This window comes from Sylvia atricapilla, chromosome 7 (genome assembly GCF_009819655.1).
Source record: "Sylvia atricapilla isolate bSylAtr1 chromosome 7, bSylAtr1.pri, whole genome shotgun sequence".
NCBI lineage: Eukaryota > Metazoa > Chordata > Aves > Passeriformes > Sylviidae > Sylvia > Sylvia atricapilla.
The window spans coordinates 23,984,923-24,008,693 of NC_089146.1; the positions used below are offsets into that span (position 1 = coordinate 23,984,923).

Below are 23,771 nucleotides of genomic sequence, written 5' to 3' on the forward strand. Positions count from 1 at the left end.
CCATGTGAGCACCTGTGTGAGTGAGCCCGGCCATCCCTCTCCTCAGCCCCTCCAAAAGCAGCTCCTTTGGGAGCATGCCAAACAGAGATATGTGTCAAGCACACAGCATTTGTGAAACAGGATAAAGATTCCCTTCTGCTGACAAGGGGATAAGAGGGGATTTCAAGAACAGCTACGAATATCCAAAGTAGTGATTTAACTTTTCACAACAGAAAACTTTCTCTTCCTATGGCCACAAAATGACAGAATGTATTTTTCAGATAATGCACTCAAACCTCCAGATTTGTATGAATGAAAATGGGGTCACACAAGCAGGTGAACAAACACTGAGCTAAAGCCTGGGTGGAAGTATAACCTCTGGATATAAGGAACAGAAACATCCATCACCACAGAGGTTCCCCAGTATCTGCATTACCTATGTGACAAAAAATTCTGCTACAGACCCCTGAACACCAAAAATTCCCAGACAAGACCCAAATGCCACATCAGAAGCACTCCTCATCTCCAGACTGGAGGATGACAACTAACTGACTTACCTCCAAAAGAAGAAGAGCTCCTCTCAGCTCAGGAAGGAGAAACTACCAACCAAATCCCCTCCCACCCAACATATAAATTCAATTGGGACTTGATGAAGACAAAAGAGTAAGAACTACAAAAAAATTATTACCCAGTGTTTTGGTTGGGATGATAAAAGATGCTCAGTGACCAACTGTGATCACTTCCATCTGAAAATGGGTGGGAACCACGCTCCATTCAGGGTCTCTGTTTCTGAAACCTGCATAATGATTTTAAAGCTGCACTTAGGAACAGTTTTCCTACTGCAAACAAGCCCCTTCCACAATGGCTAAACTAGTAACTTCAGCAAGGTTACAGTAAGAAAGCACTTAACCTATTGAGGTTCCTACCAGGTACATTTTTTAACAAATAACAAAGGAGGTTGCTTAAAACCACACACCACAGTGGCCAGTGACCCACTCTGCTCATCCCTACTGCGTCTAATACATCCAGAACAGTTTTGGGGAAGAGAGCAGGAGAGGTGACTCCACTCCAGCAGATCTCTCACTAGATAAGTGTATCACAATTGTCTGTGCCCTGGTGCTGCCAGGCAGCATGCCAGCATGAATAGCGTGCAGGTGCTCCGGCTGCTTCAACAGCATCACCACCACACCCGTGGGATGGATCCAGGCCGTGCCCTGCCAGCTGAGCCACACACGAGCATCTCTGGTGCTCATGGCCACAGAAACTGAGCTTGGGATTGCCCTTGTTAGGCTGGTTTGGGGTGCAGGGCCAGCACAGGGGAGGTGGGTGGGGGTGCAGTCCCCAGGAGTCTGCAATAAAGGAGATCTGTGTGGCTGGCGAGTGTGAGGTCTCCTGGGAACAGCCCTTTTACTGGGCTCCAGATGCTGTGGAGTGATTGCTTATATGAAGGCAGGGGAGGCCTCTTTACTGTTTCTCATTTCCTCTTTTTTTTGCTTCCCCCCCCACCCCACCCCCCCATTTCCTGGTTTTGTTCAGAAGCACAAGAGAGTCATTCATCATTTTTCTTCCAGCACAAGGAGCGCTCTCACCTCCCCCTCACCCCTAAATCCCTCCCCACCAGGAAAGGGCACACGTTCTCCAGCCAAAAAGGCTCGCAGCAGGGAAGGCAAAGCTCCCCAGCTCCTGCAAGCAGCTCCGGCACAAAGGGCCACATTCTCAGCTGGGTTTGGTGGGTGCCAGCCCCCAAAGAACTCAGCGGCAGCAGAAATGCTAAGTCAGAGAACGGATATCAGCGGAGGAGGAGAGGGATTTGCACCGGCTGGAATTGTGATGCAAAGCAGAGAGGAATTACATGCTGAGACGACAGACAGCACCTCAGGTAATTGGAGAAAAGGAGCCAAGACATAAAGGTCTACATATGTCTCAGCCCACATGCCATAATGGTCACTCGACTCACTGAAACCTGGGAAAACCTTCCGTGTGGACTTGCCCCCCCACCCTCTGGAAAGTGGATGATGGGCACTGGTCCAAGTGCAGTCCAAGCACTGGACTGGCACCACTTTACAAGCCACCAGCTCTAGGTTTGGGATGGGCTTCCACCAAAGCCCTGTTCAGTTGGCAGGAAGGGAGAAAGGGGGTGGCTACGGATGCAGACATTTAACCCATCCAGAGGGTCGACACCACCCCCAGGAACACTTCATTGGAGGACTCTGCTCCAAAGTCCACTCTGGTTCTGTCACACTGCTCTTTCCACAGCTTCTTGATGGCTTTTCCTTGCCCCACTTTGGAGAGAGAGTGCAGGATGAAAACATCTCAGTACAGCTGTAACAGAGAAGACGATCTCTCTCAGAATGCCCTTAAGAAAGAGAGCGAGTAGAAAAACCCCAAATTCTTGCACAAATGTTTATAAAGGAACTGTGCATTTTCATGAAAAGCGGGACAGTGCAAACACCTGGGGTCTGTTTGGGGCTGTTTGGTTTGGCTGACGACCTAGGGAAAAAAAAGGAACTAAAACTGGACATACAGAAAACATTCCAGGTTTGGTTTTGTTTGGGTTTAATCACAGCAGTAACAGCAATCAAGTCAAAAAGGCTGGCCTATGGTCAAACCCAAGGTTTCTCTTTTTGGTCCTTTTAGAAGGAAAAGAAATACAAGACTGTGGTCAGTTCTGGGGCCAGTTGGGTGGAGGGAGCCTGTGTGCCAGCAGCTCCACCAAGGAGGTACGTTTATGGCCCAATTTCAGCAAGAACTGGAAGAGCAATGACAACACAAGCCACCAAGAGCCTGGCCATCTGAGACTAAAGTCTTCCACACCCACTGAACCAGAGATCCCACTGGCTCCTGCAGATGCTGCTCAGGAGGTTCATTGAGCCCAGAGGGATCACTGTGCTCCCCCAGGTCTCCCCTAAAAACCACCAGCTGCTTATGCCAAGTGAAATGTCAGCATTTTGCAGAACCCATGTGTTACAGTGTGGGAGCCCAGACAACCTGGGTTCACCTCTCAGGCATAGGAAGAGTTTGGGGTGACTTCACACATCCTGGGTCACTGGTGACATGTTCCTTGGCATTGCTTTTGAGAATGTGGATGTTCACTCCCTTTTCTTTCTTTAAAGATGCTCAAATGGTGACCTTCTTTAGCTGCTGGCCTCCCTAAATATCTTTGCAAGCTTGTTTTCAGGCTCCTTTGTGTTCCCAAGGAGAAATGTCCATATTTTAAAGTTACCAGAATAAAACCTTAGTTTTACCTTTCTTTTTTTTTTTTTTTTTCAAATGGTTTGGCAGCCAAACCAAAAAGATCAGTCCCAAGCAGGAACCAACACATGGATTCCATCATATTCCAACCCCAGAGTGTCACCTCCACAGCTCCCAGACATGCTTGTGCAGAGCTCTGCCCTGACCCTCCCAGCCTGGCAGGAGCACTCCTTGACGGCTCTTCTCGCTGGATCAATGAATGGCAGGTTTCAGCAGGTCTTCACTGAGCCAAACAAGTCACAATAATCCTGCTAGCACCCTGCTGAAAATATGCAAAGTAAATATGAGACCAAGCATGGGGAGAGAAGATGAGGCTGGCAGAAGCGCAGCAAGAACACAAGAGGAAGAAAGAAACACAGCACCTTATAGCAGGAAAACAATAAAGTCGTTGACCAAAAGAAAAGATGCAATGGGAAAAAAAAGTACAAAGTTCTAGAGAAAAAAAAAAGGCAGCCAAGGAATAGGGTAAGAGAGACTGGGATGAGCATGCTGCCCTGAATGCATATGGTCAGCACGGGTATAATGATGCATATTTTCTTCTTGGCGCTAAGGGGATCCCAGAGGGCAAACAAAAGTCTTTTGCAAGTCAAAGGACCAAGCTCTTGACTAGTCCCAGGTGGAGCAGCACTGAGTCATTCCTTACCCATCAGGCTCTCATCACACAAAAATTCAGACTTCTGCTACTGCAAAGAGTATTAAAAGAAATTTTAGAAAATCCTAGGGAATTTTGCATTGGAGCCGTTTCAGTGTTTTTCCCACCCTGGCATCTTCAAACTAGGCAACAGGTGGCACCGTCATCGTTTTTGTAGTGCTCATCACTGGAGTAACTAGCAAGCTGTTAAGTCAAAGGAACTTACTGTCCTAAGGTACAGTCCCATTACTGAATCTTCCAGGACCAAAGGATAAGCAGGGCCAAGAACAACACACTCAGCTGTACCTGCCTCAGTTTCCTTGACTCCCAGGTGGAGATTTTACTGTGCAGCAGAGGCCCAACAGCCAGTCTGTGCCTGGGGGCTGCCGAACTGGGAGGAATGAGATTAATTACATGAATAACAAAAAGCCGGATGCCAGCCACCAGCCCCCACCCCACACAGCTCAGCGGGATGCAGAAGGGAAGCAAGCAGCTCAAAACCCAGAAGAGCTCCCAAATGAGGCCAGTCTTATCCTATTCCAGCTACAGACCTGCATCTTGGCCTTCACAAGGGCCAAGAAAAGCCCTGCACATTTTCTTTAGAAAGGAGCACAACAGTGAAAAGCCCCCAGTAGGACAGTTTTCCTTTCAGTCTGACCTGGACCGTCCTGTGCATCCGCCACGAGGGCACAGCCACCGGGAGCCAGCTCACCCGCTCGGGGAGGAGAAAAGGGAAGTTAATTTTTGCAGCCAAAAGAAAATAGGGAATTCTTTTCAGATGGCAGGAATGTAACCGTGACATTTAGTCACTAGCTATTTCTGCTTCCCTGCTGTGTCTCCCCACAGGGAAGCCCCTGGACAGAAGCATCCTCTAGGCAGCATTGCAGCATATGTGTGCTCAAACTCTGGTGTCTAATCCCACTCTTCTGGCCCCCGCTTCAGGTCCTTGGGAAACAGGGGCAGTTTTGGGGAGATTCAGTCTCACTCACCCTGTGCCTTGGCTGCCTTAAACAGATGCATGAGTCTGTCTGGGAAAAGGGCAAACCTGCAGTTCTGGCCCCAGGCTGCTCAGGGTCTGACCCCAGCTGAGAACAGCAAAGCTCCACTCTCTCCAGGACGTGGGCCAGGAGAGGATGGCAGCACAGCCCTGCATCAGCTCCTGTGCTGCATTCAGAGCAGAGGGGAGCCAACACCAGCGCCCCAGCTCTGAAATGCAGCCACTGACCACTGTCACAATGGAGAAATCACATTTGCTCCAGGCTGAGCTGCGATGATGGGTCAGCCCATGTGATGGCTTTGAAGCACCCCCAGCCTAACTCCACCACGAGAGCAGCCTGATCTGTGCTGCCCTAGTCCCTACCAGGCTGTGGCTATGTGTCCTCAGGCATCGTGCATGCTCCCACAACTGGAGAAAGGAGAGCAGCCCAGCTGGGGTTACTCCAGTACAGGGCAGGCTGCACACCTTGCACAAGCCCCAGGTCCTGGTGTCAGGCAGTCAGCCCAGCTCAGGTCACAATTTCAGGGATTTCCAAAGCTCAGCCCAGTGTGGTGCTGCCGGCCTTGCATTGCAGGCTCTTTCTGCCACACAACCTAAAGTCCCATCCATCCACAGATATTTCTTGGGCAAAACTTTGGTAACTTCCTCATCTGATGGGAGTCCACTGCTTCAGCTGCAGAGTTGCAAAATCTTAATGCAGGCTGTGCACACGTTTGTCAAGATGTAGTTTGTATGGCAATGGGCAGCCTGTAGTGGGGTATAAACATTCCCACAGGAGCATTCACACCACTCGACACTGAGCTTGATATCAGTCTCACACATGATGATGACGGAAGGCAAGCAAGATGCATAATTTAACTGCCAAAAATACTGTTTCATCACTGGATGCCATGGAGGGGATGTGCATACAGTTGACTATCCACACATAGGCAGGGAAAAGCAAAAGAGAGAAACTGGAAAAAACACAGCAAAATGCAGAATCAGTTAAATATTTATGGGGGCCACTGCATTTCGATTACAAGCAGTTTTTTAGGTCAGCTGAGACATTTTAGTTCTGCTAGGGCAGATCAGCTCCAGGGGACAGGATACAGCTGACTACGCCAAGCCAGAGGCTCAACCCTCCCAGCACACCCCGTAACTAAGGATAAAAACAGATCTGGGCAGGGCTGTGCTTCCACTGGGCACAGCCCAAGTGATGGGACCTCCCTTCTCACCACAGCTGAAGCCTCAAGACACAGGATTGAGATACACAGACATCACTGTGGGTTTGTTTGCCTCTGCCAGAACTTGAAGCCCCACTGCTGGAAGTCAGGGCAGTTTCCATAGCACTGTTCCCACCTCGCAAGGCTCACTCACTCTGTACTCTTTTCATAAATTCCCAGTTTGCGCACTGCTGGCTGTCACCTAAGACCAGAAAATGAATGTGACACACATTCAGCCAGGTTCACCTACTGCCGCGTTGTATCTGCACTGCCCAAGCACTTTCAGCGTGGGCTGAATTTGCAAAGGTCAGTTTCAGCATGTGCAGGACCAGCCTAAGGGCCAGGAGTAAGGTAACAAATCCTTGAAAGCAGTGTGATAAAAAAAAAATGAACAGAAAAATTGGAGGAAAGCAGCGACTGAAATCCACAACAAACATTACTAGAACAACAGCAGCTTTCCAGCCATCTGAGATTGGAAGAATCTATGTCTGCATTTGCATTTTTTACTCTTAGTACAGGGCATATTTTGTTAATGCCGAAAATTCTGTGTTTCAGTCCTTGTCAGCTCATTTGGCCGTTGTCCAGGATGAGGGTCACAATTCTCAAGAGGGCTGAGCAGCAACCAAACCACTCTGTGCTGTGTGATCTGCAGGAACTTTACCACCTCACTGGTCAGCTTTCTCACCTTGAACTCACTTCATCCAAAAAAAATCAAAACAGGTCAAGCCTGGGTCACAAAGTTGGGGCTGAGCAGAAAGGAGAGGTGAGACTCAAAATAAGAACCCCAGTCCAACCGCAAGTATCTGAAGCAATGCTCATAAAGCCAACACTGGAACGACCAGAAAGCAGTACACCTGCCCTTACCAGCAGGGCAAATCTCAAAACAACATCAGCACTTCTAAAAAGGGATTAAAATAAAAGCACACTGAGTCCACAGACAACATTTGTTTAAAAGCCATGTGAGAGGTGGTAAATTTCTGCAGGCTGACCCCCCACAAACGTAAGCAAGGGAAAGTTTTCAGCTCTAGGCTCCCAAAATATTTACTCAGTCTAACATTACATATTTACTCAATCCAACATCTCCAGAGTCCCATGCCACCATAACTCAAGTGCACAGCACCCTTTCAAAGGGGTATTTCCAAGCACTTCACCACCACAAAAGCCAACAGTGTCCTACCTGCAAGGTAGGAAACCCATTTTAATGGGGAGAGCAGGCCTAAAGTGTGCAGCCTTCACTGTGCAACATCACAGTGAAGGGTCAGATCTGAACACTGCATCAAACTGAAATTGTGGGAGTAATTATGAAGCCTAGGTGAACAGCCTAAATTGAGCAGGGAATAAGAGGCAGAGAGAAGACTGTGTTGTGGAGCAGGCTGGAATGTTTGAGTGGCTGCAATTGATCTAAAACTAGGGTTTAGACCTCATCTGGCCAAAAGCCACAGCTTGGGAAGCACATCTGGTGGAGGATGTCAGTATACTCTGTGTGTTTCCTCACAAAGGCTTGGAATGCCAGTTCTTATTTTTAGTACTATTTCCATTTCTTCATGTAATGAGTTCAGTGTTTCAGGCAGCCCTAGAGGAGCAGGAAGGACAAGTCCTGTAATAAAACTAATTAATTCATGTGGAATTTCTTGCCACTATTGTGAAAGTGGACAAATTCCTCACTTCTGAAAAGCTGCCCAAGTGGCCATTAATCTGGTTGTGGTCACAAGCAGGATTCCTGTGGCCTTCTGCAACACCCAACCAGCCCCCGGGACAGAGCCTGCAGAAACCAAAGTGGATGTTGTTATTTCCTCACACTGACTCCCATAGCCCGAGTTTTACTAGACAAGATAGTTGCTTCAGAGGGCTCCATGCCAAATTCCTCCCCGTGCCCACAGACCAACCATGCCTCAGTTATGTGCAGAGAGGTCTAGACCTTCCTAGACCTCCAAAGCCAGCCCAAAACAGGCGTTTTGGCTTTATTCAAAGCTCTGTACACCAGTTGCTTTACACCTGCCCAGTCTTGGCCATGCTCACAGCAACAGGTGCTCTGAAAGGAACCGGGTACCAAGTTTGTTCTGAAGACATCCGAAGTTGTATTCCCAGCACCCAGCTGGGCGTGTGAGGAAGTCGAGCTTTACAGGTTCCATCTGCAGGAAGTGGGAAGCTGGGCTCCTCTGCAGAGAAATTCCAGGCAAGAATCTAATCAACCAAAATCCCTCAATCATATACAAGAATTAATGGAATCTGAAAGCTTGAGGTGACAGGGTCTGCGGGGTCTGGCAAGGAAAAAATTGAGAGAATACACTGATTTTAGTTACTAAAATCAGCAACAACAAAATGACTCAGAATTCCCACAGAGAGCTGACCTGTAAGAAGGCACCATTTTGCCAGAGTCTCACTTTTTCTCCCAGTTCCACAGTGCTCTTTAAATTCAGTGATGGATTGGTGGGTTAGCCTCTAATTAGTACCTGTACTGCTGACACAGCATCTTGTCCCAGGAATGGCAATATTCTCTAAACACCACTAGAAAACCAATCTTCTGCTCCAAATTATCTCTGTAATGGTCTGTAACAACCTAGATTTCTGCCTAAACAAAATCCTGCCCAAACCACCCCTGCAGAAGCCATGGAAGAAGTGCTGTTCATGGTAGAGTGCCTCAGAAGAGGTACCCTACCACGGCCAGCCCTTGCTCTAGGCCTTCTCATCCTAGTTTCCATCTTGGCAGATTATTTACTTTTTCATTCACATCACAGTCAGATCAAGATGGTCCAGCAGTGGTTTCGCTATCATTCTATTTTTCAAGCTCAGATGAAGTTCAGACAAAAACAAAGGGCCCTCTACACATAACAGACCATATCAAAACCATGGCTCTTAGTTAGCAGTAGGTACCATGCTAGAAGAATCACTGTTGGAGCCCAGTAGTGCAGAGAGAAAAGTTTCCAGAAAAGGAATATTGTCCTTGATCATCTGGACTATGAGATGCCTTTTCAGAGCCTGGGATAGAGCCTGGAACAGCTCTACCAACCTTCAGAGACCAGTGTTAAGACTCATTATAGTGCCATCACTCAGCTTTTTTCTCACACTGGTTCAGCTGCAAAGCTGGAAGAGCAAAGCAGCTACTGAGTGAAGGGTGGAATGCAGCACCCCTGACCAGTGTCCCCAAGCAGCAAGATATGATTCACCAATACAAATGGAATTTGTTTTTCGCACAGGCACTGCAGAGTGAATAAGGAGGATGAGGAGGAACTAAAAACAGCCACGGAAAGTCCCAGGGCTGTCGGGTCAGCTTCACTGCAAACAGAAACACCATGGTGGCTCTAGCCTTCACACCAAACCCTCTCAGCAGCGAAGTCCCAAAGGACACAAACCAGGCACCCTGGGAAACCTCTGAGGCAGGTGTCCTGGATTGTCCACAGCCTTGGTAGCTACAGTTGTAGTCAGTGCTAGGAGGAAGAGCCCCAGCACCAGGTCTGGGCTCCAAAAGTGAGAGGATGTAGCCTCATGCCAGCCACTCATCCTGCTCCTTCTCTTCATGCCACTGCTCTTCACTAAACCTGAGTTTTTCTCCCCATTTTTGCTTGTGGGGAGAAAGAGGGAGAAGAGCCAGAGGGAGGTGATGCCCTGGAAGCAATGGGAGAGGAGGGAGAACACTCTTCTGGATCAATGTGCAGCCAAATGGCGTGCTGAGCGCTGCAGACAAAACCTCCTGGGCTCAAACAGAAAATAACCCAACACAACTTTCCACATACAAAAAAAAAAAAAAAAAAAAACAAAAAACCACTCATATTCTGTCCAGTTTCACTGGAGCAAAATGTGGGAATTCTTAAATACAGGGCACTCCCTACTCCTTACTGGTCACACTAAGGACACATACCTGATCTTTGAAAGTACCAGTAAAGTTTTAAAGGACACCCAAAACCACAAAAACACTTTCAGCAACTTACCAGTCACCTCAGACTGAGCAGCAAGCACTCTTGAAAAAATGGTTGTCAGATGCTCACCCTTTTCTATTTAGAAAACAGCCAGGAGAAAACAAGGGAAGGAAGGCTTCAATCTCCCCACCAAGCCAAGAGAAATTCATCAGCTTGGACTCAAGTCTTCTACAACTAGCCAGGACAGATGAGACAAGACTTCTGGCTGAAGTCTGACCAGGAACATCATACCGGGAAATCTTGCTGTAGTCTGGAGCAAAAATACTGGGCAAAGCTTTATGAATTTTCCTGATATTACAGGACATGTAATCCCACACACGTTGTCATGCAAGTGAGTGCAGTGCACTGTGTCAATGTTGCAGACGTTCCACATCACAAGGAAAAGCTGCAAGGAGGCACAAATACACCTCTCTAAAATTGCCTCCAGCCAGTAAGGTGTTGAAAATATTATAGATTTCAAGGACAGAGCATTAGAAATACCCTCAACCCACCTGAGCTGGTTTATCTGCAGAAAACTGTTAGAAAAAGCAGGGATTTCTACACAGTCCAATTCTCACCAGTGCTTTGTGTCACTCTCAATTATAGTCCAGAATGAAATACCAAGAAATCATTCCTTGCAGCCGGCAGAATTAATGGGATCTTTGACTACAGAGAGCACCAGGCAGTGAACTTGTTCCCTTACCAGCCAAGAGACACAGTGCAGCTTTCTTCAGAATAAAAGCTGCAATGTCAGAGGACAGTTCAAGGCTTATAAAAGTGACCTGATGTCTCCCAGTATTTCAGTCCATAACAAAGGCAAGTAATTCCTGATCCTTTCCTTTCTTAAACAATTTATTTCTGCCATAAACTGATGCAACAAGAGACTTCATCTTCCCACTGGTATCCCACTAAATGACATGTCTGGCAAAACACTGAGCAGAAATCAATTAATAATGCAATTACAAAGAGCTGTCAAATGCTGGGCTGCAGCAAAGCTGTGATAACTGAGCACTAACCCTTTTCTCTTCAGCCTTTGCCTAGGATAGCCATCACATCATATGTTCTTGTAATTAGGTGTCAGCTCAACGTTTAATGAGGTCACGCTTGGCCAGTTTGTGAATGAGAAACACCTTCCAGCTTGCTGGCAGCGACTGCTGAAAGTAGGCAGAGATGTTTCAGTCAGACTTGGTCTACTGAAGGTAGTTTGTCTTTGTGGGAAGAATAATAAGACTAGATTTGAAATCTGATAAATTGGAAGAAAACTCATCCTTCCAGAAAAGTGAAGATTCAGTTGGGTAAGCTTCTTATCATGGCTCTGCGGGTCCAAACAAAGACCAAGACCTGTATGACAGAGCCTGAGAATGTGCACGGCTCAGAAAGTGGCACACGGCTGCCACATCAGCTCAGCAGAATAATCTGCACAATATGTTAGAACCACTATTTTTCCTTCTCTCCTAAGTCCACGGCAGGACCACGCACCATGGTCGGCCTCCCAATCCCACAGCACACTGCAGCCACGAGGCACCACGCCGGTGCACACATGTAGGAAAGCTCCCTCCCCCAGGAAGACATGGGGCACTAATGCAGGCTCAGGACAAGCCTGCCCCATTTGGCAGATGCAAACAGTCAGAGAGGACAAGTTGGAAAGCCAAGCACAATGTGTGCTGCTAAAGGACACCATCACAGGGGCACCGATTACGACAGCACCTCCCCAAAGGAGAGCCGCGATGAAGATGGGTGGAATTGACAGTGGAAGTGCAAGCAATTGCAATGGATTTGCATCTCTCTAATACAGAAAGGGTCTGCTAAGCAGACACTTGATCACAGCTACATATCTCAGGCCAATTCAAGGAAAGAAAACAGGAATTCTTACGCCTGAAAACTCGGTACACCACCAAGCTCACCTTTCCTCCTGTAAATGCTTTATTTACAGCATTTTTACAGTCCACCTTGGCCTCCCTCTTACTCTGTCTGCTTAGAGCAAAAGATCCTCCCTGAAGGAGTCCCAGTAGGAAAGGCAGATGTTACTATGCTCAGAAAGCTTAGAATTGTCTAATCCAAATAGAAACACAAAAAATCCACCAAGGCAACTACTGTTTCTCCTAGCTCCATAGCTCAGAACACACGACCAGGAAAAGCAGGTACAGGAATGCTGCTGGCTGCTGGGATGAAACCCTGCCTTCACAAATCCAGTTGTGTTTGTGGATAACAGCAACAGCTGCCCATTGGGCAGATAAATTAGACCCAGATGATACTGCAGCCAGGTCATGTACAGAGCCACACACAAAGACACCTCTCACATTCCAGTTTTCACTGTTTTGCCTCCTGAATTGTTTATCTCAGCTCAATTCCTGGATGTGGATAAAACAAACGACATGCACTTTCTCACAGACGGGGCTTCTTGGTGTTCCCTTGACAAATACCATACTCTGTGACTATAAGCCTGAAATCCAGAGGAAAGGAAACAACTGCAAAGGGCAAGAAGGAAACAGATCATTTGCCAAGGGACAGCATGAAAACACATTTCTGCTTTGGGTCAGAGCCTTGAAATCTTCCCAGGCTTCTCTCTCCCTTCCAAACCACCATTTTCACACCAGCAGCAATCTCACCACGGCAAACTCTAGTGGGACTGTGGCAGGGGGTAGCATTATTTTCAAGAAGTTACTTCACAAAGGTGTGTTATTTACTGTCTCAATACTTAAAAGATGACCAGGTTAGCTCTTGACCAGACACAGCTGCCACAGACAAGCTTGAAGACCTGGCCCACCTACTGGCAAAACCCAGAGGCAATGAGGACAGATGAGCTGTGTGGTTTTCTCATTCACCTATCATCCCTACAGCTGTTACTAATTGCATTTGGCTTTTAATAACTTCTTCCAAGGCAAGGAGCTGTGCAGACATTTGGCTTATCCTGGCCAGAGCCACTGTAGTGGCTATGGACATATTAACACACTCCTGTGGATTTGGTTCTGGTAGTCAGCTTCCCTGGCATGTAGCAATGCCCAAGATTGCATAAGCCAGGCTGAAAGCTGCACTCGTAACTAATCTCCCTCTTGCTCATGTGTTTCCAGCCCAGGATGAGGGGGACACTCACAGCCTGGCTCTCCTCTACTCCTCACCCACGTCTTAGCAAGACTTTTAGTACTTTCAGTACATCCACTACTGCACTGGACCCACCAACTTGACTGACAGGGTCAGATGTTGTGGGGGCAGAAGGACAGATACACACCTGAACATGTAGATCATGAAGGATGCTTCATTTCCTTATAAAACCAGGAGAAAAGCAGAAGTCTTCCTGGCAATCCAGCAGAGATGAAAAATGCATTCACAGCATTGCTGGCATGGTTTTCAAGTTGCTGTTAAAATTCCAGTTACATTATGCTACCTCCAACCTCAGAGTCTTCTGTGTTTTCAAGCAATACATTAAAATGTCTTTTAGCAGCTGCCTGCCAAGGGGAAATGAAGGTTTTGACATCTGACCTGTAAGGAAGGATGTGTGGCATTTGGAGCTCCCCAAATAAGGATTTAGTTGGATGCTAAAACAAGCTGTGTTTTTAACAGTTAACTATTTTGACGCTGTTTTTGTGTCATGGGAGTTCAAAGTGGAGACCCTGGTCAGGTGACTAAGGAAACCCCAGCCCTACAAGTTCAAGTTTGCTTGGAACCACATTCTTTGCACATCTCTCTTTCCATTTGGAAAGGTTACTTTGCACTGGCATGGCCTGGAAAAAACACATTAGTTTTAATAAGTAAGTGAGATTCCAAAGCAGAACTCATTCACTAGCAGTGGTTCTGAGACATATCCCACTAAATAAGTCCAAGTATCCCAACAACAAAATAATACTACAAACACAATTGAACTGAGCTGGCAAAGGGGAAAAAAAAATCTCATAACTGGTCAGCTTTGAACAGTGACTCAAGAACCATTTTTTCAAAGTGAAACAAGTTTTATTCCTAGGATCTCATCTCCATTAGGAGAAAATATGTTTTTTAGCTATTCTCAAGGTTTAGGCAAGACAACCTAGGGCATTTGTTGACATCATTGAGATCTGCCCTGCTCCACCTCTTAGCGTAAGTTCCCACCTGGGAGCAGCACTTGCCATCCTGCTGGGCACCCTGCTGCACCTTGAGCCAGTTCAGGTCACTGGTCTGACACTTGTTTTCTAGGGCTGGCTTGCAGGACTAGCCCTGAACCAGCCCGAATAAGGTGAGAGCCGAACCCAGCAGAAGGAAAGGCAAAGGACATGGGACCCGAGAGCTGGACAACACCACACAAGTCCCTGATTCCAGTTCATCATGGCTTAAACAGAAGGGAGGATCCCCACCCTCTGGCTGAGATTGGAGGGGTTGAAAGACCCCAGTGGTCCTAAAATGCCTCTCAGATCAGACAGTGTCTACCAGACCCATATGGCCACCTTAGGCCTGTTTTGAATAGAAGGCGGTTGCAGGGACTGAGACATTTTCTGCCAGGACACAGACTAACACAATGAAAAGACAGTCCTCCCCCTGCTCCCTGTGTCCTGGTAGACGTTGGGCACGTCATTTACTCCATCTGCAAAACACCATAATAATCTTGCTGAGGTGCTGAGAGAATAAACACACTCAATACCAGCAGGAGCTCTGCGAGCTCTGCACACACAGCAACAACCCTGTCCCCAGGTCAGGCGGCTCCAGTCACAAGTACAGGAATTTGTTACACCATGACCTGAAACAAACTGCAGTGGAACACGGTCCAGAGGCACCAAACTACCTAAAAGGCCCTGATCCCTGTAGATGCTGAGTCTCCACCTCACTCCCACCACTGAAGGGGGTTGATGCACTCACCTCCTCAGGGAGGGTAGAAGTTCTCAGACTGATTTCCACAGACTGCTGCTATCTTGTTCCAACATTCCCAACATCTCCAAAATACCCAAAGCCTCTTGTGCAATGAGCAACATCCCCTGCGTCTTAGCTACATGGTGGTTTATGTTACTTTCCGCCTACAACCATTTCAGGATTGGCTTTACAGACCTTAGTGGAAGACTAAACAATGCTGGAGCCATAGCAGGAGAATTTGCAGAGTTTTATTCCTTGTTTCATTTGGGCAATCCTTCTGCCTCTCATCAGGGACAAAATAACTTGCCAACCTCTTAATTTAGGAATAGCACAAGCTCTGCATTCCAGTCCTGAATCAGCCAAAGGAGCCTTTTAAAGCTGGAAAGAGGAAAAAGGGTAAATACCTTTAAGCATATTAAAAAAAAAAAAAAAGAAAGAAAAAAAAAAAGCACCACAAAACCAACCACACCAAAAAACCCTCAACACCTGCTTTTTGCAGGCAAAAACTTGCTCTTGGGGCACTCTTGAAACTGGCTTAACATCAGCATTTGAAAGCAAATTCCAGTCCCTGCTCTTTTGGGTGCCAGAGTGCTTTCCCTGTCATAGCTTAAAACAAAGAGCAAACTCTGCTCCCTCATATATGTTTAGCAAGCACAGTGCAGATGGGATCAACGATGAGAGTCTGAAGAGAAGAGTATCAAGTGAAGCTTGGCAGATTCAGATTTTGTTTTTGTTGTGGGTTTGGTTGTTTTGGTTTGGTTGGGATTTTTTATTCCTAATGGCTACAACAACCTGTTAAAAGTTTTGTAATCTGAAGAGTGCAAAACCTTTTGGATGTCCAAGCTCCTCTGCCAAGACATGCTCAACTGTGAATATTCCAGCTGCATGTTTCACATCACGCTGGTTAAGGATGTGCCAGTATTTTTATTATTCACCCCCTATGGATATTACAGAGCACCACATACATTATAGGCTTCTTAAACTGTGCTATTTATGTCTGTGTGTATTACCCACAGAGATACAATCAAATAAATCACACCCATTGTAAAGGAATAAAGATAATCAAATCAAGCAAAATATTGAGTCAAGTTAACGTAATTCTGAATTAAAGTCTGTAAATGAAAAAAAGAAGCACCAACTCAGAAAATCACCTCTCAGCCCATCACTGCAATGCCTTCCACCCACCCCAGCTTTTTGTAAAAGCATAAGCCTGGAAGTCAGTGCCAAATTCCTTAAATCTGAATGCTCTTGGGCTTCTTCTGGAGAGTCTAAAATTCATTCCCTTGACACTCATATTCTGTAATCAAGGAAGATTATGCATCAGCATTCTCCAGAGTCCTAACTCTCCACAGCCCTTCACAGCTGGGCAAGGGAGCAGGGATAGGAGAGGGGACAGGAGTGGGGAAGAACAGCAGTCACAGCCTCGCTGTGCATAATAGCAGCTTGAAACGTGCAAAGCTCTCCATGCTGCTGTTTTTCCTTTACTCCACTCTCTCCATCTCTCCTCCCCGAGCGGAGCAGCGTGCACAGGTACCCGGAGCAGCATGCACAGGTACCTGGCTGCATTCCCATCCTCACGGAGAGGGAAGCCAAGAGGTACAGCCCGGTTCAGAGCACTTTTAAATAAAGCCTCAAGAGGGAAGGGAGGGAATTCAAAGTCATGCTGCTGAACTAGTTATGCAAACAGGGTCAAGAGCCCAAGTCATAGCCAGGGGAGCAAAACCAGCAAGGCAGCAGAAGTCAAGGACGGGTGATCACAAAGGAGAAAGTGCTAGTTTCTATTTCAGAGCTGATTTGTCAATTAATTCTCAACATTTCACGAAAAAGGAAAGAGCTTGCAGTTGATCGCACGGGAGAGGAGGCATTAATAAAACCCAGCACTGCTGTATCGGCAACCCGAAGAGCGAAGAGCGCTCCCTCCCACTGCAATCACAGCAACAGGTCAGGAGCCTGTTGATGTCCCTGTCCCCGGGGCTGTGCCCCCGGGACACGCTCCTCTTGTCCCTGCACCCACTTCCCGGGGCACGGGGGCCTGAGAGGGCCAGGACCCCCACGGGAGCTGGCAGAGGTCACCTCATGTCCCAAGGCGGACTCTGCTGGAAGGGTGGTCATAGGGAACAGGTTCCTCACACAGCAGGGACCCTGCAGACCCTCCGCTTCTCCCTTCGCACCAGGCCTCCCACATCACCTCTCTCCAGATCTTTGGGGCATGCATTACCCTTCAGGGTGGTTTTACTCCTCCACTAAACACGAATCTGAACGTTCACTTCTCTCTGCTCCCCAAAGAACCTTCCCCACTCCTCAACTGCATCTCCCCAAAGTTCACACTGATCTGTTTCCATGGTGGTATTTTTCCCTAAAAGACCCCAACCTCCAGCCTGAACCCTGGAGCAGTCCCTGCATTCCACCCCCTACCCTCAACCTCGTTACATTCCACCCCTGGGATTTCCGTCCCATACCAGGGAAACCTCTCTAACCCTCGAAGTAACTGCACCCCCAAATATCCCATTTTGCCCACCTCACGGATGTGTCCCCCCTCCAGCGCTCCTCTCATTTCTTCCCTCTTTGTGCTTCCCTGGACTTACTCTCGCTCCTCTCCCGCAATGGATCCCCCTTGTCTGCCCTCCCGCGGCGTCGCTCTGCCCCGGGAAGACCCCCCTGAGGCCACCCTTTAGGATTCCTTTGTCCCCTGGACGTTCCGGCGCTCCGGCGCTGCCCGGCACACGTTCCCGAGTGCGCGGTGTCCAGCGGCCACCTGTCCCCAGTGCCCGGTACCCGGTGAGCGATGCACGGTGCTGCACCGTCCGCAGTGCCCGAAGCCCGGACGGCGGTCCCCAGTCCCCGGCGCGCAGCGCCCGGTCCCTGGCGCGCCGCGCAGAGCGCTCGGTGCCCCGTCCCCGGTGCGCGGCTGTGGGCGCGCCGTGCCGGACCCGCGGAGGCCGGGGCCGGGCGCTGCTCACCTGCGGGGCGCTCGGCGCTGGCGCCGTACTCGGCCGTGTCGCGGCGGCGGGCGCAGGTGCCCTGTCCCTGCACCAGGGCTTGCAGGGGCAGCTCGGCGCCGGGGTCGGGGTAGCAGCGCAAGCCGGCGGCGCAGCGCGGCGTGTAGACGCCGCACGCCTCGGCCTCCAGGCGGGCGCACACCGGGCAGCAGCCGCAGCCCGGCTCCCGCACCAGCTCGGGGCAGGGCGGGCGGGCGGCCGGGGGGCAGGCGGCCAGGCGCTCCGCCGTGCAGGGCGGGCAGCGGAACAGCACCTCGGGCAGCGCCGGCCCCGCCAGCGCCAGCGCCGCCGCCGCCGCCGCCACCAGCAGCCGCGGCCAGGCGGCCCGCGCCGCGCCGCGCCCGACCCCGCCGAGCGCCATGGCGGGACTGACGGGCGGCGGGGCCGGCAGGTGGACGCGCCGCTCGGCCCCCCGGCGGGGCGGCGCGGGGCGGAGAGGAGAGGAGCGGAGCCAGGCGGCGTGGCGCGGCACGGTACGGCCCGGCGAGGCGCGGCACGGCACGGCACGGCGAGGCACAGCAAAGCACGGCTCCGCTCGGCGCGGAGTCGAGCTGAGCGGAGCTGAGCGGGGCCGGGCGCGCCGCGCCGCCGCTGGGTCCTAGAGCCGCCTCCGCGCCCGCCCCCGGTCTCCCGCGGGGGTCGGGGCTGTCCCTCCCGGTGGAGAGCGGTGATCAGACCCAGAGGGGGCTGGGGCCAGGCGCACACAAGATTGGGGGTGACCCAAAGGAGCCGTGGAGTCTGACCAACACGGGGCGAGGGCCTATTGCAGTGGGAGACAGGGGGTCCCTCTGGGGATGGGGGTCTGTCCCGCCGAATACGGCGGGGACAAACACAAAGGGAGCCAAGAGGCGCTTCACAGAGACACTTTCAACAGGGAGGGATGGGAGATCCCACTCCATCAGAGGGCTGGGGTCGTGCCTCACAGCAACACCCAGCGCTGGGAGAGGGGGAACTGGATAATCTCCACATCCCCAAAAAACGAGGGGAGCTGGAAGGCTAAGCAAGAGCCCACTCTCATCCCACTGCCAAAAAAGTGCCAGCGTGGGACAAGCAGCCACACTTCAGTCCAGGTGCCACCATGGGAATGGGGAACAACACCTGGAGTCAGGGTCGGTCCCAACACCCAGTTGTTCACCAGATGTTGGTCCAGGAGCCACCATACCTCCATGGGAACACGACCCTGCAGCTGGGTGAGACCTTTTGGAGACCTAGGGCTCCATGCCCATAGGGATGCCCCATGTCTCCAGCCTGGCTGCCCACAGGGTATTTTGTCCCCTGATCAAAGCTGCCTGCAGCTGACTCAGCATCACTCTTGTGGCACTGCCTCACAAGGGTGACCAAAAGTAGGGTATAAACAGAGGCACAGAGGCAGAGGTCTCTGTGCTTTGGGGTTTTGGTATGAAATGCCCATTTCAAACCCTATCACACTCCTTTTCCTGCTGCCCGACTATCATAGGCTACACAGAAGATTTTAACTACAAGGGGTATTACATAGAGGTTACTTTTTTTTTGTTAACAAAAAAATAGTAACAACAAAGTCAAGGGAATGCAACTGAGCTAATGAAGCTGGAAAACTCAGTTAGTATCTTTGTGGGGTGTATGGTTAAAGTCAGGCAGTGAGGCAGCCTGAGTTCCCTCAGCCACAAGAAAAAGGACAGCTTTGAAGTATTTAAAATTTGCTGGTGTAATTTTTTTGTTGTTCTGGTTTTAGTTTTTTTCAAATTAAGAAAAATGCAGAATGCTGCTGTTGACAATTCGCGCGACACAACTTTTGGCACACGATTACTCACGGCTCTGGAGTTATACAACAACATGTTTGTTTGTGAGATTGATGACTGCAGGGTTGTTGATGGACTGCAGCGTTCATCATGCTCTGTGAAATCTGTGATATGTCCTGGGACTGAGTATGCAGTCCCATCCCAGTCCCTGGGTCTTGCCAAACAATAACTCAGGTTTTACAAGAGTTTAATCAAGCATGGTCCCTTTCTCTGTCTGCCTATCGTGCTGCAGATACCTTGCCATGGAGGAACTACCCACTTGCTTTAATTTTTAAAACACGCCATTACTTGTTTGCACCTTGCTTAAGCTGGACACTGATTTTAACCAGCCTCATTTCACTTTGGAAAGTATCCAGTTGGTTTTGGGGTCCGTGTGGCAGCAGTACTCATTGCTCTGAGTGCAGGGGACTCTGAAATTCCAAGCCAACAGTCATGTTCCCCCTGAAATTTACAAGCAAATAATGGAGAGATTTTTATTCTGCTTCATGTTACAAAATGTCTTTTTTATATTACGGAGCCCAAATTTTAGCCTGGGCAACTTGAGAAAGTCTCTTCCAGAAGACAAAAAGAAAAAAATAAATGCAGTAAAAAAGCTCAGTACAGGATTTGCAACTGTTACTCCCACAAATCTTAAAGTGGGAAAATGGGATGCACAGCCCTGCATACCAGCAGCCCTTCAAAAGCCTCCCTTTTAAACAGATTTCCCAGCAGATGTTCAATAGAAAATGGAGCGAATTATTTTCACTGCACACTTACAACTTCTCAGGGATAGCGGGAAGGAGGCTCTCGGTACCTTTTTTATGATCTGCTGTTGACTTCACTAATGACTCACATTTGGTTCCAATGAGATATTTTCATATGACTAATGAATCTATATTTGGAGGCGTAAGAGGGTTTGGCTAATTATCTGTTGCAGTCACTTAAATATTCCAAGTATTCAAAGTAGGTTTTCTTCCAGTGGCAAATCTTATGCCCTCACAGTCTGTCTTCTGGTGCTTTAAAAGAGCCCAGAACTTTGACTCGCACCAAGCTGACATCTGGGTTTCTGCATGTGTAAGCACAAGAGATGGCCTGAACTTAATTATACAGCAAACCGATCCTGCGTTTTTCAGGTGGCCAATAGGTCATTGCCCAAGGGACGATTTAAACCCGATTTTTCAACACGCACTTGATGCTTGCAGCGGCCCATTTTGCTGGGGGCATTTACTGGGGTGCCATTAATAACTCCTGGCAGGGGCAAATTCCTTCTAAGCACCGTTTGTGTAGGCTGCTTGTGCACAAATCATTTTTCCACAGGGAGGGCTCAAAATCTGATGAGAGAAGGGAAGGTAGAGAGGAGGGGGAGGGAAGGGGCTGCGCTGGCCCAGCTGCCTGAATTGCAGAAGGACATTAAACATAATGATCCTGTAGGGAAAGAAACCCTGCGCAACTCAGATGTGGGAACGAGCCAGGATTTCCTGCTCATATGCCTCTTTAGTAGGTGCTCGGGCTGTTCTCTCTCTTTTATCGCCGTCATTTTCTTTGTCTGCCACTGAAGCAATAACACCGGTGCAGATACAATGGATCAGATGTTCCCCCTGCCCCTGCTGCTGCAGCCCTGGGCTGGGAGACCTCTCTGTGCTGCTCTCCAACTCCAGCAGAACAATAAAGAAGATTTTACAGCTGTTGTGGGGATGGGAGGAGGCAGGGAGGCAGAGGGAAACAGCTTGAGTGCCCGTGGCCAGCTATAATTTCTCCAGTGGGTCTTTGCTGACAGTTTTAGGATTAACAAGTGAGCTCTGTTCCCAGGCATTTACCCCTCTGGATAAGCTGGCCTGTTTGTTCTCAAGGGTTTATTTTACCCTACAAAATATGGCATTGCCAAACAGATGTACGCTTGTTCCTAGAAAGGCAAGTTATAGCTGAAGCTGCATCTCACACAGGCTTTAGCCCTTGGAATTGTTTGGAAATGCTACAGTATTCCTCCGACCCTTTTCAGGGCAGTTTTTTCCCACAGACGTGCTGGTTGATTCTTTTATGGCTCTGTCCTTTGTCAAGGATGAATTAGGAAAAATAAACTCACAAACAAAAAGTGGAGGCCCAGCACAGAGATCCTCTTGCTCCCAATGATTAAGAAGTATTTTACAGCTCCGAGCGTGTGGGGGGAGAAAACAAAGTGCCCTTCTGCCTTTTTCTTTCCCTCATTTTTTCTTCCTGGGTAATGGAGCATGGGGGAGGGGGAAAAAAAAAAAGTCAAGAAGATTAAAACAGTGTTTTAATTATTTTTAAAGTCCTGCTTTTCAGTAGATTGACACAAAGTGCTTTATGGTGGGTGCTGGAGTCCGAGACATGGTGAGAGGCAGGTGATGTCGAAGGGGTGGCTGTGAGGAGGAAGGTTGGGACTGATGTATTTGGATCGCCACTTTCTGTTTATAAGTTTATTTTTCCCAATTCATCCTTGACAAAGGACAAAGCCATACAAGAATTTTGCTTTCTCCCTGGAGATTCAGCGAAGTTCGGCCATGAGTAAAAGGTACTGGGAGGCAGGAATTGCCTCTGGCTCACAGTGAAGCACCTCAGAGTAGGATGACAGGGGGTCTCTCCTTCCTCACCCCCATCCCTTCCCAGGGGGTGCCAGAGGAACATGACTAAGGCCAGAGTCGGTAGCGGGGGCAGAAGAAGCTCTGCCCTGCCCTCTGCCCCTGCAGAGGGACCTTTATTCCCCCTCAAAATGAACACTTTTCCTTAAAATCCTGGCTATTGGATCCAGCCAGGGAATTGGCTCTCTGTCCCTCCCTCACTCCCCAGGACTGTAGGTCCCAATGCTCCAGCCCCATGCTGCCTCAATGCATTAAATAAACCTGCCTTCGGGCACCCCAGTTCAGTAGCTTCTCTCATTGAATTGGAGTGGTGGGAGTGAGCTCAGCAGAGCCCTGCAGGGAGAAGGGAGGCACTGGCAGGACCCTCTTGTTGCATCCTGCCCGCAGCAGCTCCCTAAGGCAATCACACTGTAAACAGCAAGCTTTTGAGGAAATAAACAAATGGCCCAGAAATGAGTTCCCAGCATCATGTCTTCTTCCTCATCAGGGTTAGGTGCCCAGAGGTCCACTGCATACCTTACCTGCACTGCCAGAGTTACACCTGTGGTTGCACATCAACCTCTTGTACTTCCACCTCCCCCAAAATTCATCAGCATGTTTCACACTTCCATGAGCACTTGTTCTCTGGAGCCCAGTTGGCTCCCATGCAAGGGGCCCAGGTACCCCACAAGCTCCTGTGGCTCTGATCCACACCCTTACCTCTGCTGCTCCACAAGTCACACTCAGAGGTAGGTCTGGACGTGCCTGACGCCCCAGGCACCCCTCTCCATCCTCACATTGTTTTTCCCAGGTGCATCAGCACAGCCAGAGTTCAGATGTCAGCAGAAGGGTCAATTATAGGCCACTTTATTTACATTCACCCTATCTGAAATGTTTTTAGAGCAGCCCTAAATGCATTATCTTTGAGCCTGATCCAGTAATTATGAGTGCTTTGGAATGGTCCAGGCTAGTTTGTTTAGGTTTCTCCAGCACTGATTAGAGATTAGCAGAGCTAAAACCACCCATTAGCTGGAAGGCATAAAGCAATGGTGATTCTCATGCTAAGGGGCCAGGTGCTCGGTACTTACCCCTCTCCCAGGCACCACTTCTCTCCAGCAGGGGTGCAAGGCACAGAGGCAGGGTGTCATGAGTTTGTCTGGTCTGCAGTTGTCATACAGAGCAGAGGCTTGTGCACTTGGACATCGCAGCAGTCACTCCTCACTCATCTCTAAGCTTCTCTCAAAGATGTCTTCATTAGTTGCAGGTGTTTAAAACAGTTTGAAAGCAAGCAGCTGACCAGGAGGTGAGGAAAAAAGGTTCAGTATTGACCTAGGCATTTCAGGCACAGTGGCTTGGCTTATGGGGATGATAAAACAAAAGTAGACAGGATTTATGTGAAGAATGTCCTTGATTTCTGCAGGTACCAGGGCTAATTGCTGTTGGAAGAGGACCTGGCAAGGAGATGTAGCTGAGGGAGGGGAAGGAAGAGCCAAGGTATCAGTGCATCTTTGCAGAGATATTCCTACTTTAAACAAATCTCTGTTTGAAGTGGGCCTTGGGTGGCTAAAGGACCTAGTACTGTACACAGCTTCTTTATTACAGTTTCCCAATGGCAGTTCTCAGGATATCGGCAGAAGGTGACTTGTTTACAAAGATCCTGAATT

At 49.0% G+C, this 23,771-nt stretch overlaps 1 protein-coding gene across 1 annotated transcript in view; it reads right to left on the minus strand.

Annotated features, from left to right (window-relative positions):
• IGFBP2 (insulin like growth factor binding protein 2) overlaps nucleotides 1–18,147 on the minus strand; it is a 58,407-nt gene extending 40,260 nt beyond the window's left edge. The window contains exon 1 of the mRNA XM_066323003.1: nucleotides 17,733–18,147. Within this exon, the coding sequence (XP_066179100.1) occupies nucleotides 17,733–18,132 (400 nt within the window). The 5' untranslated portion in view covers nucleotides 18,133–18,147. The remainder of the gene's footprint in view (nucleotides 1–17,732) is intronic.
• Nucleotides 18,148–23,771: the final 5,624 nt, after the last annotated feature.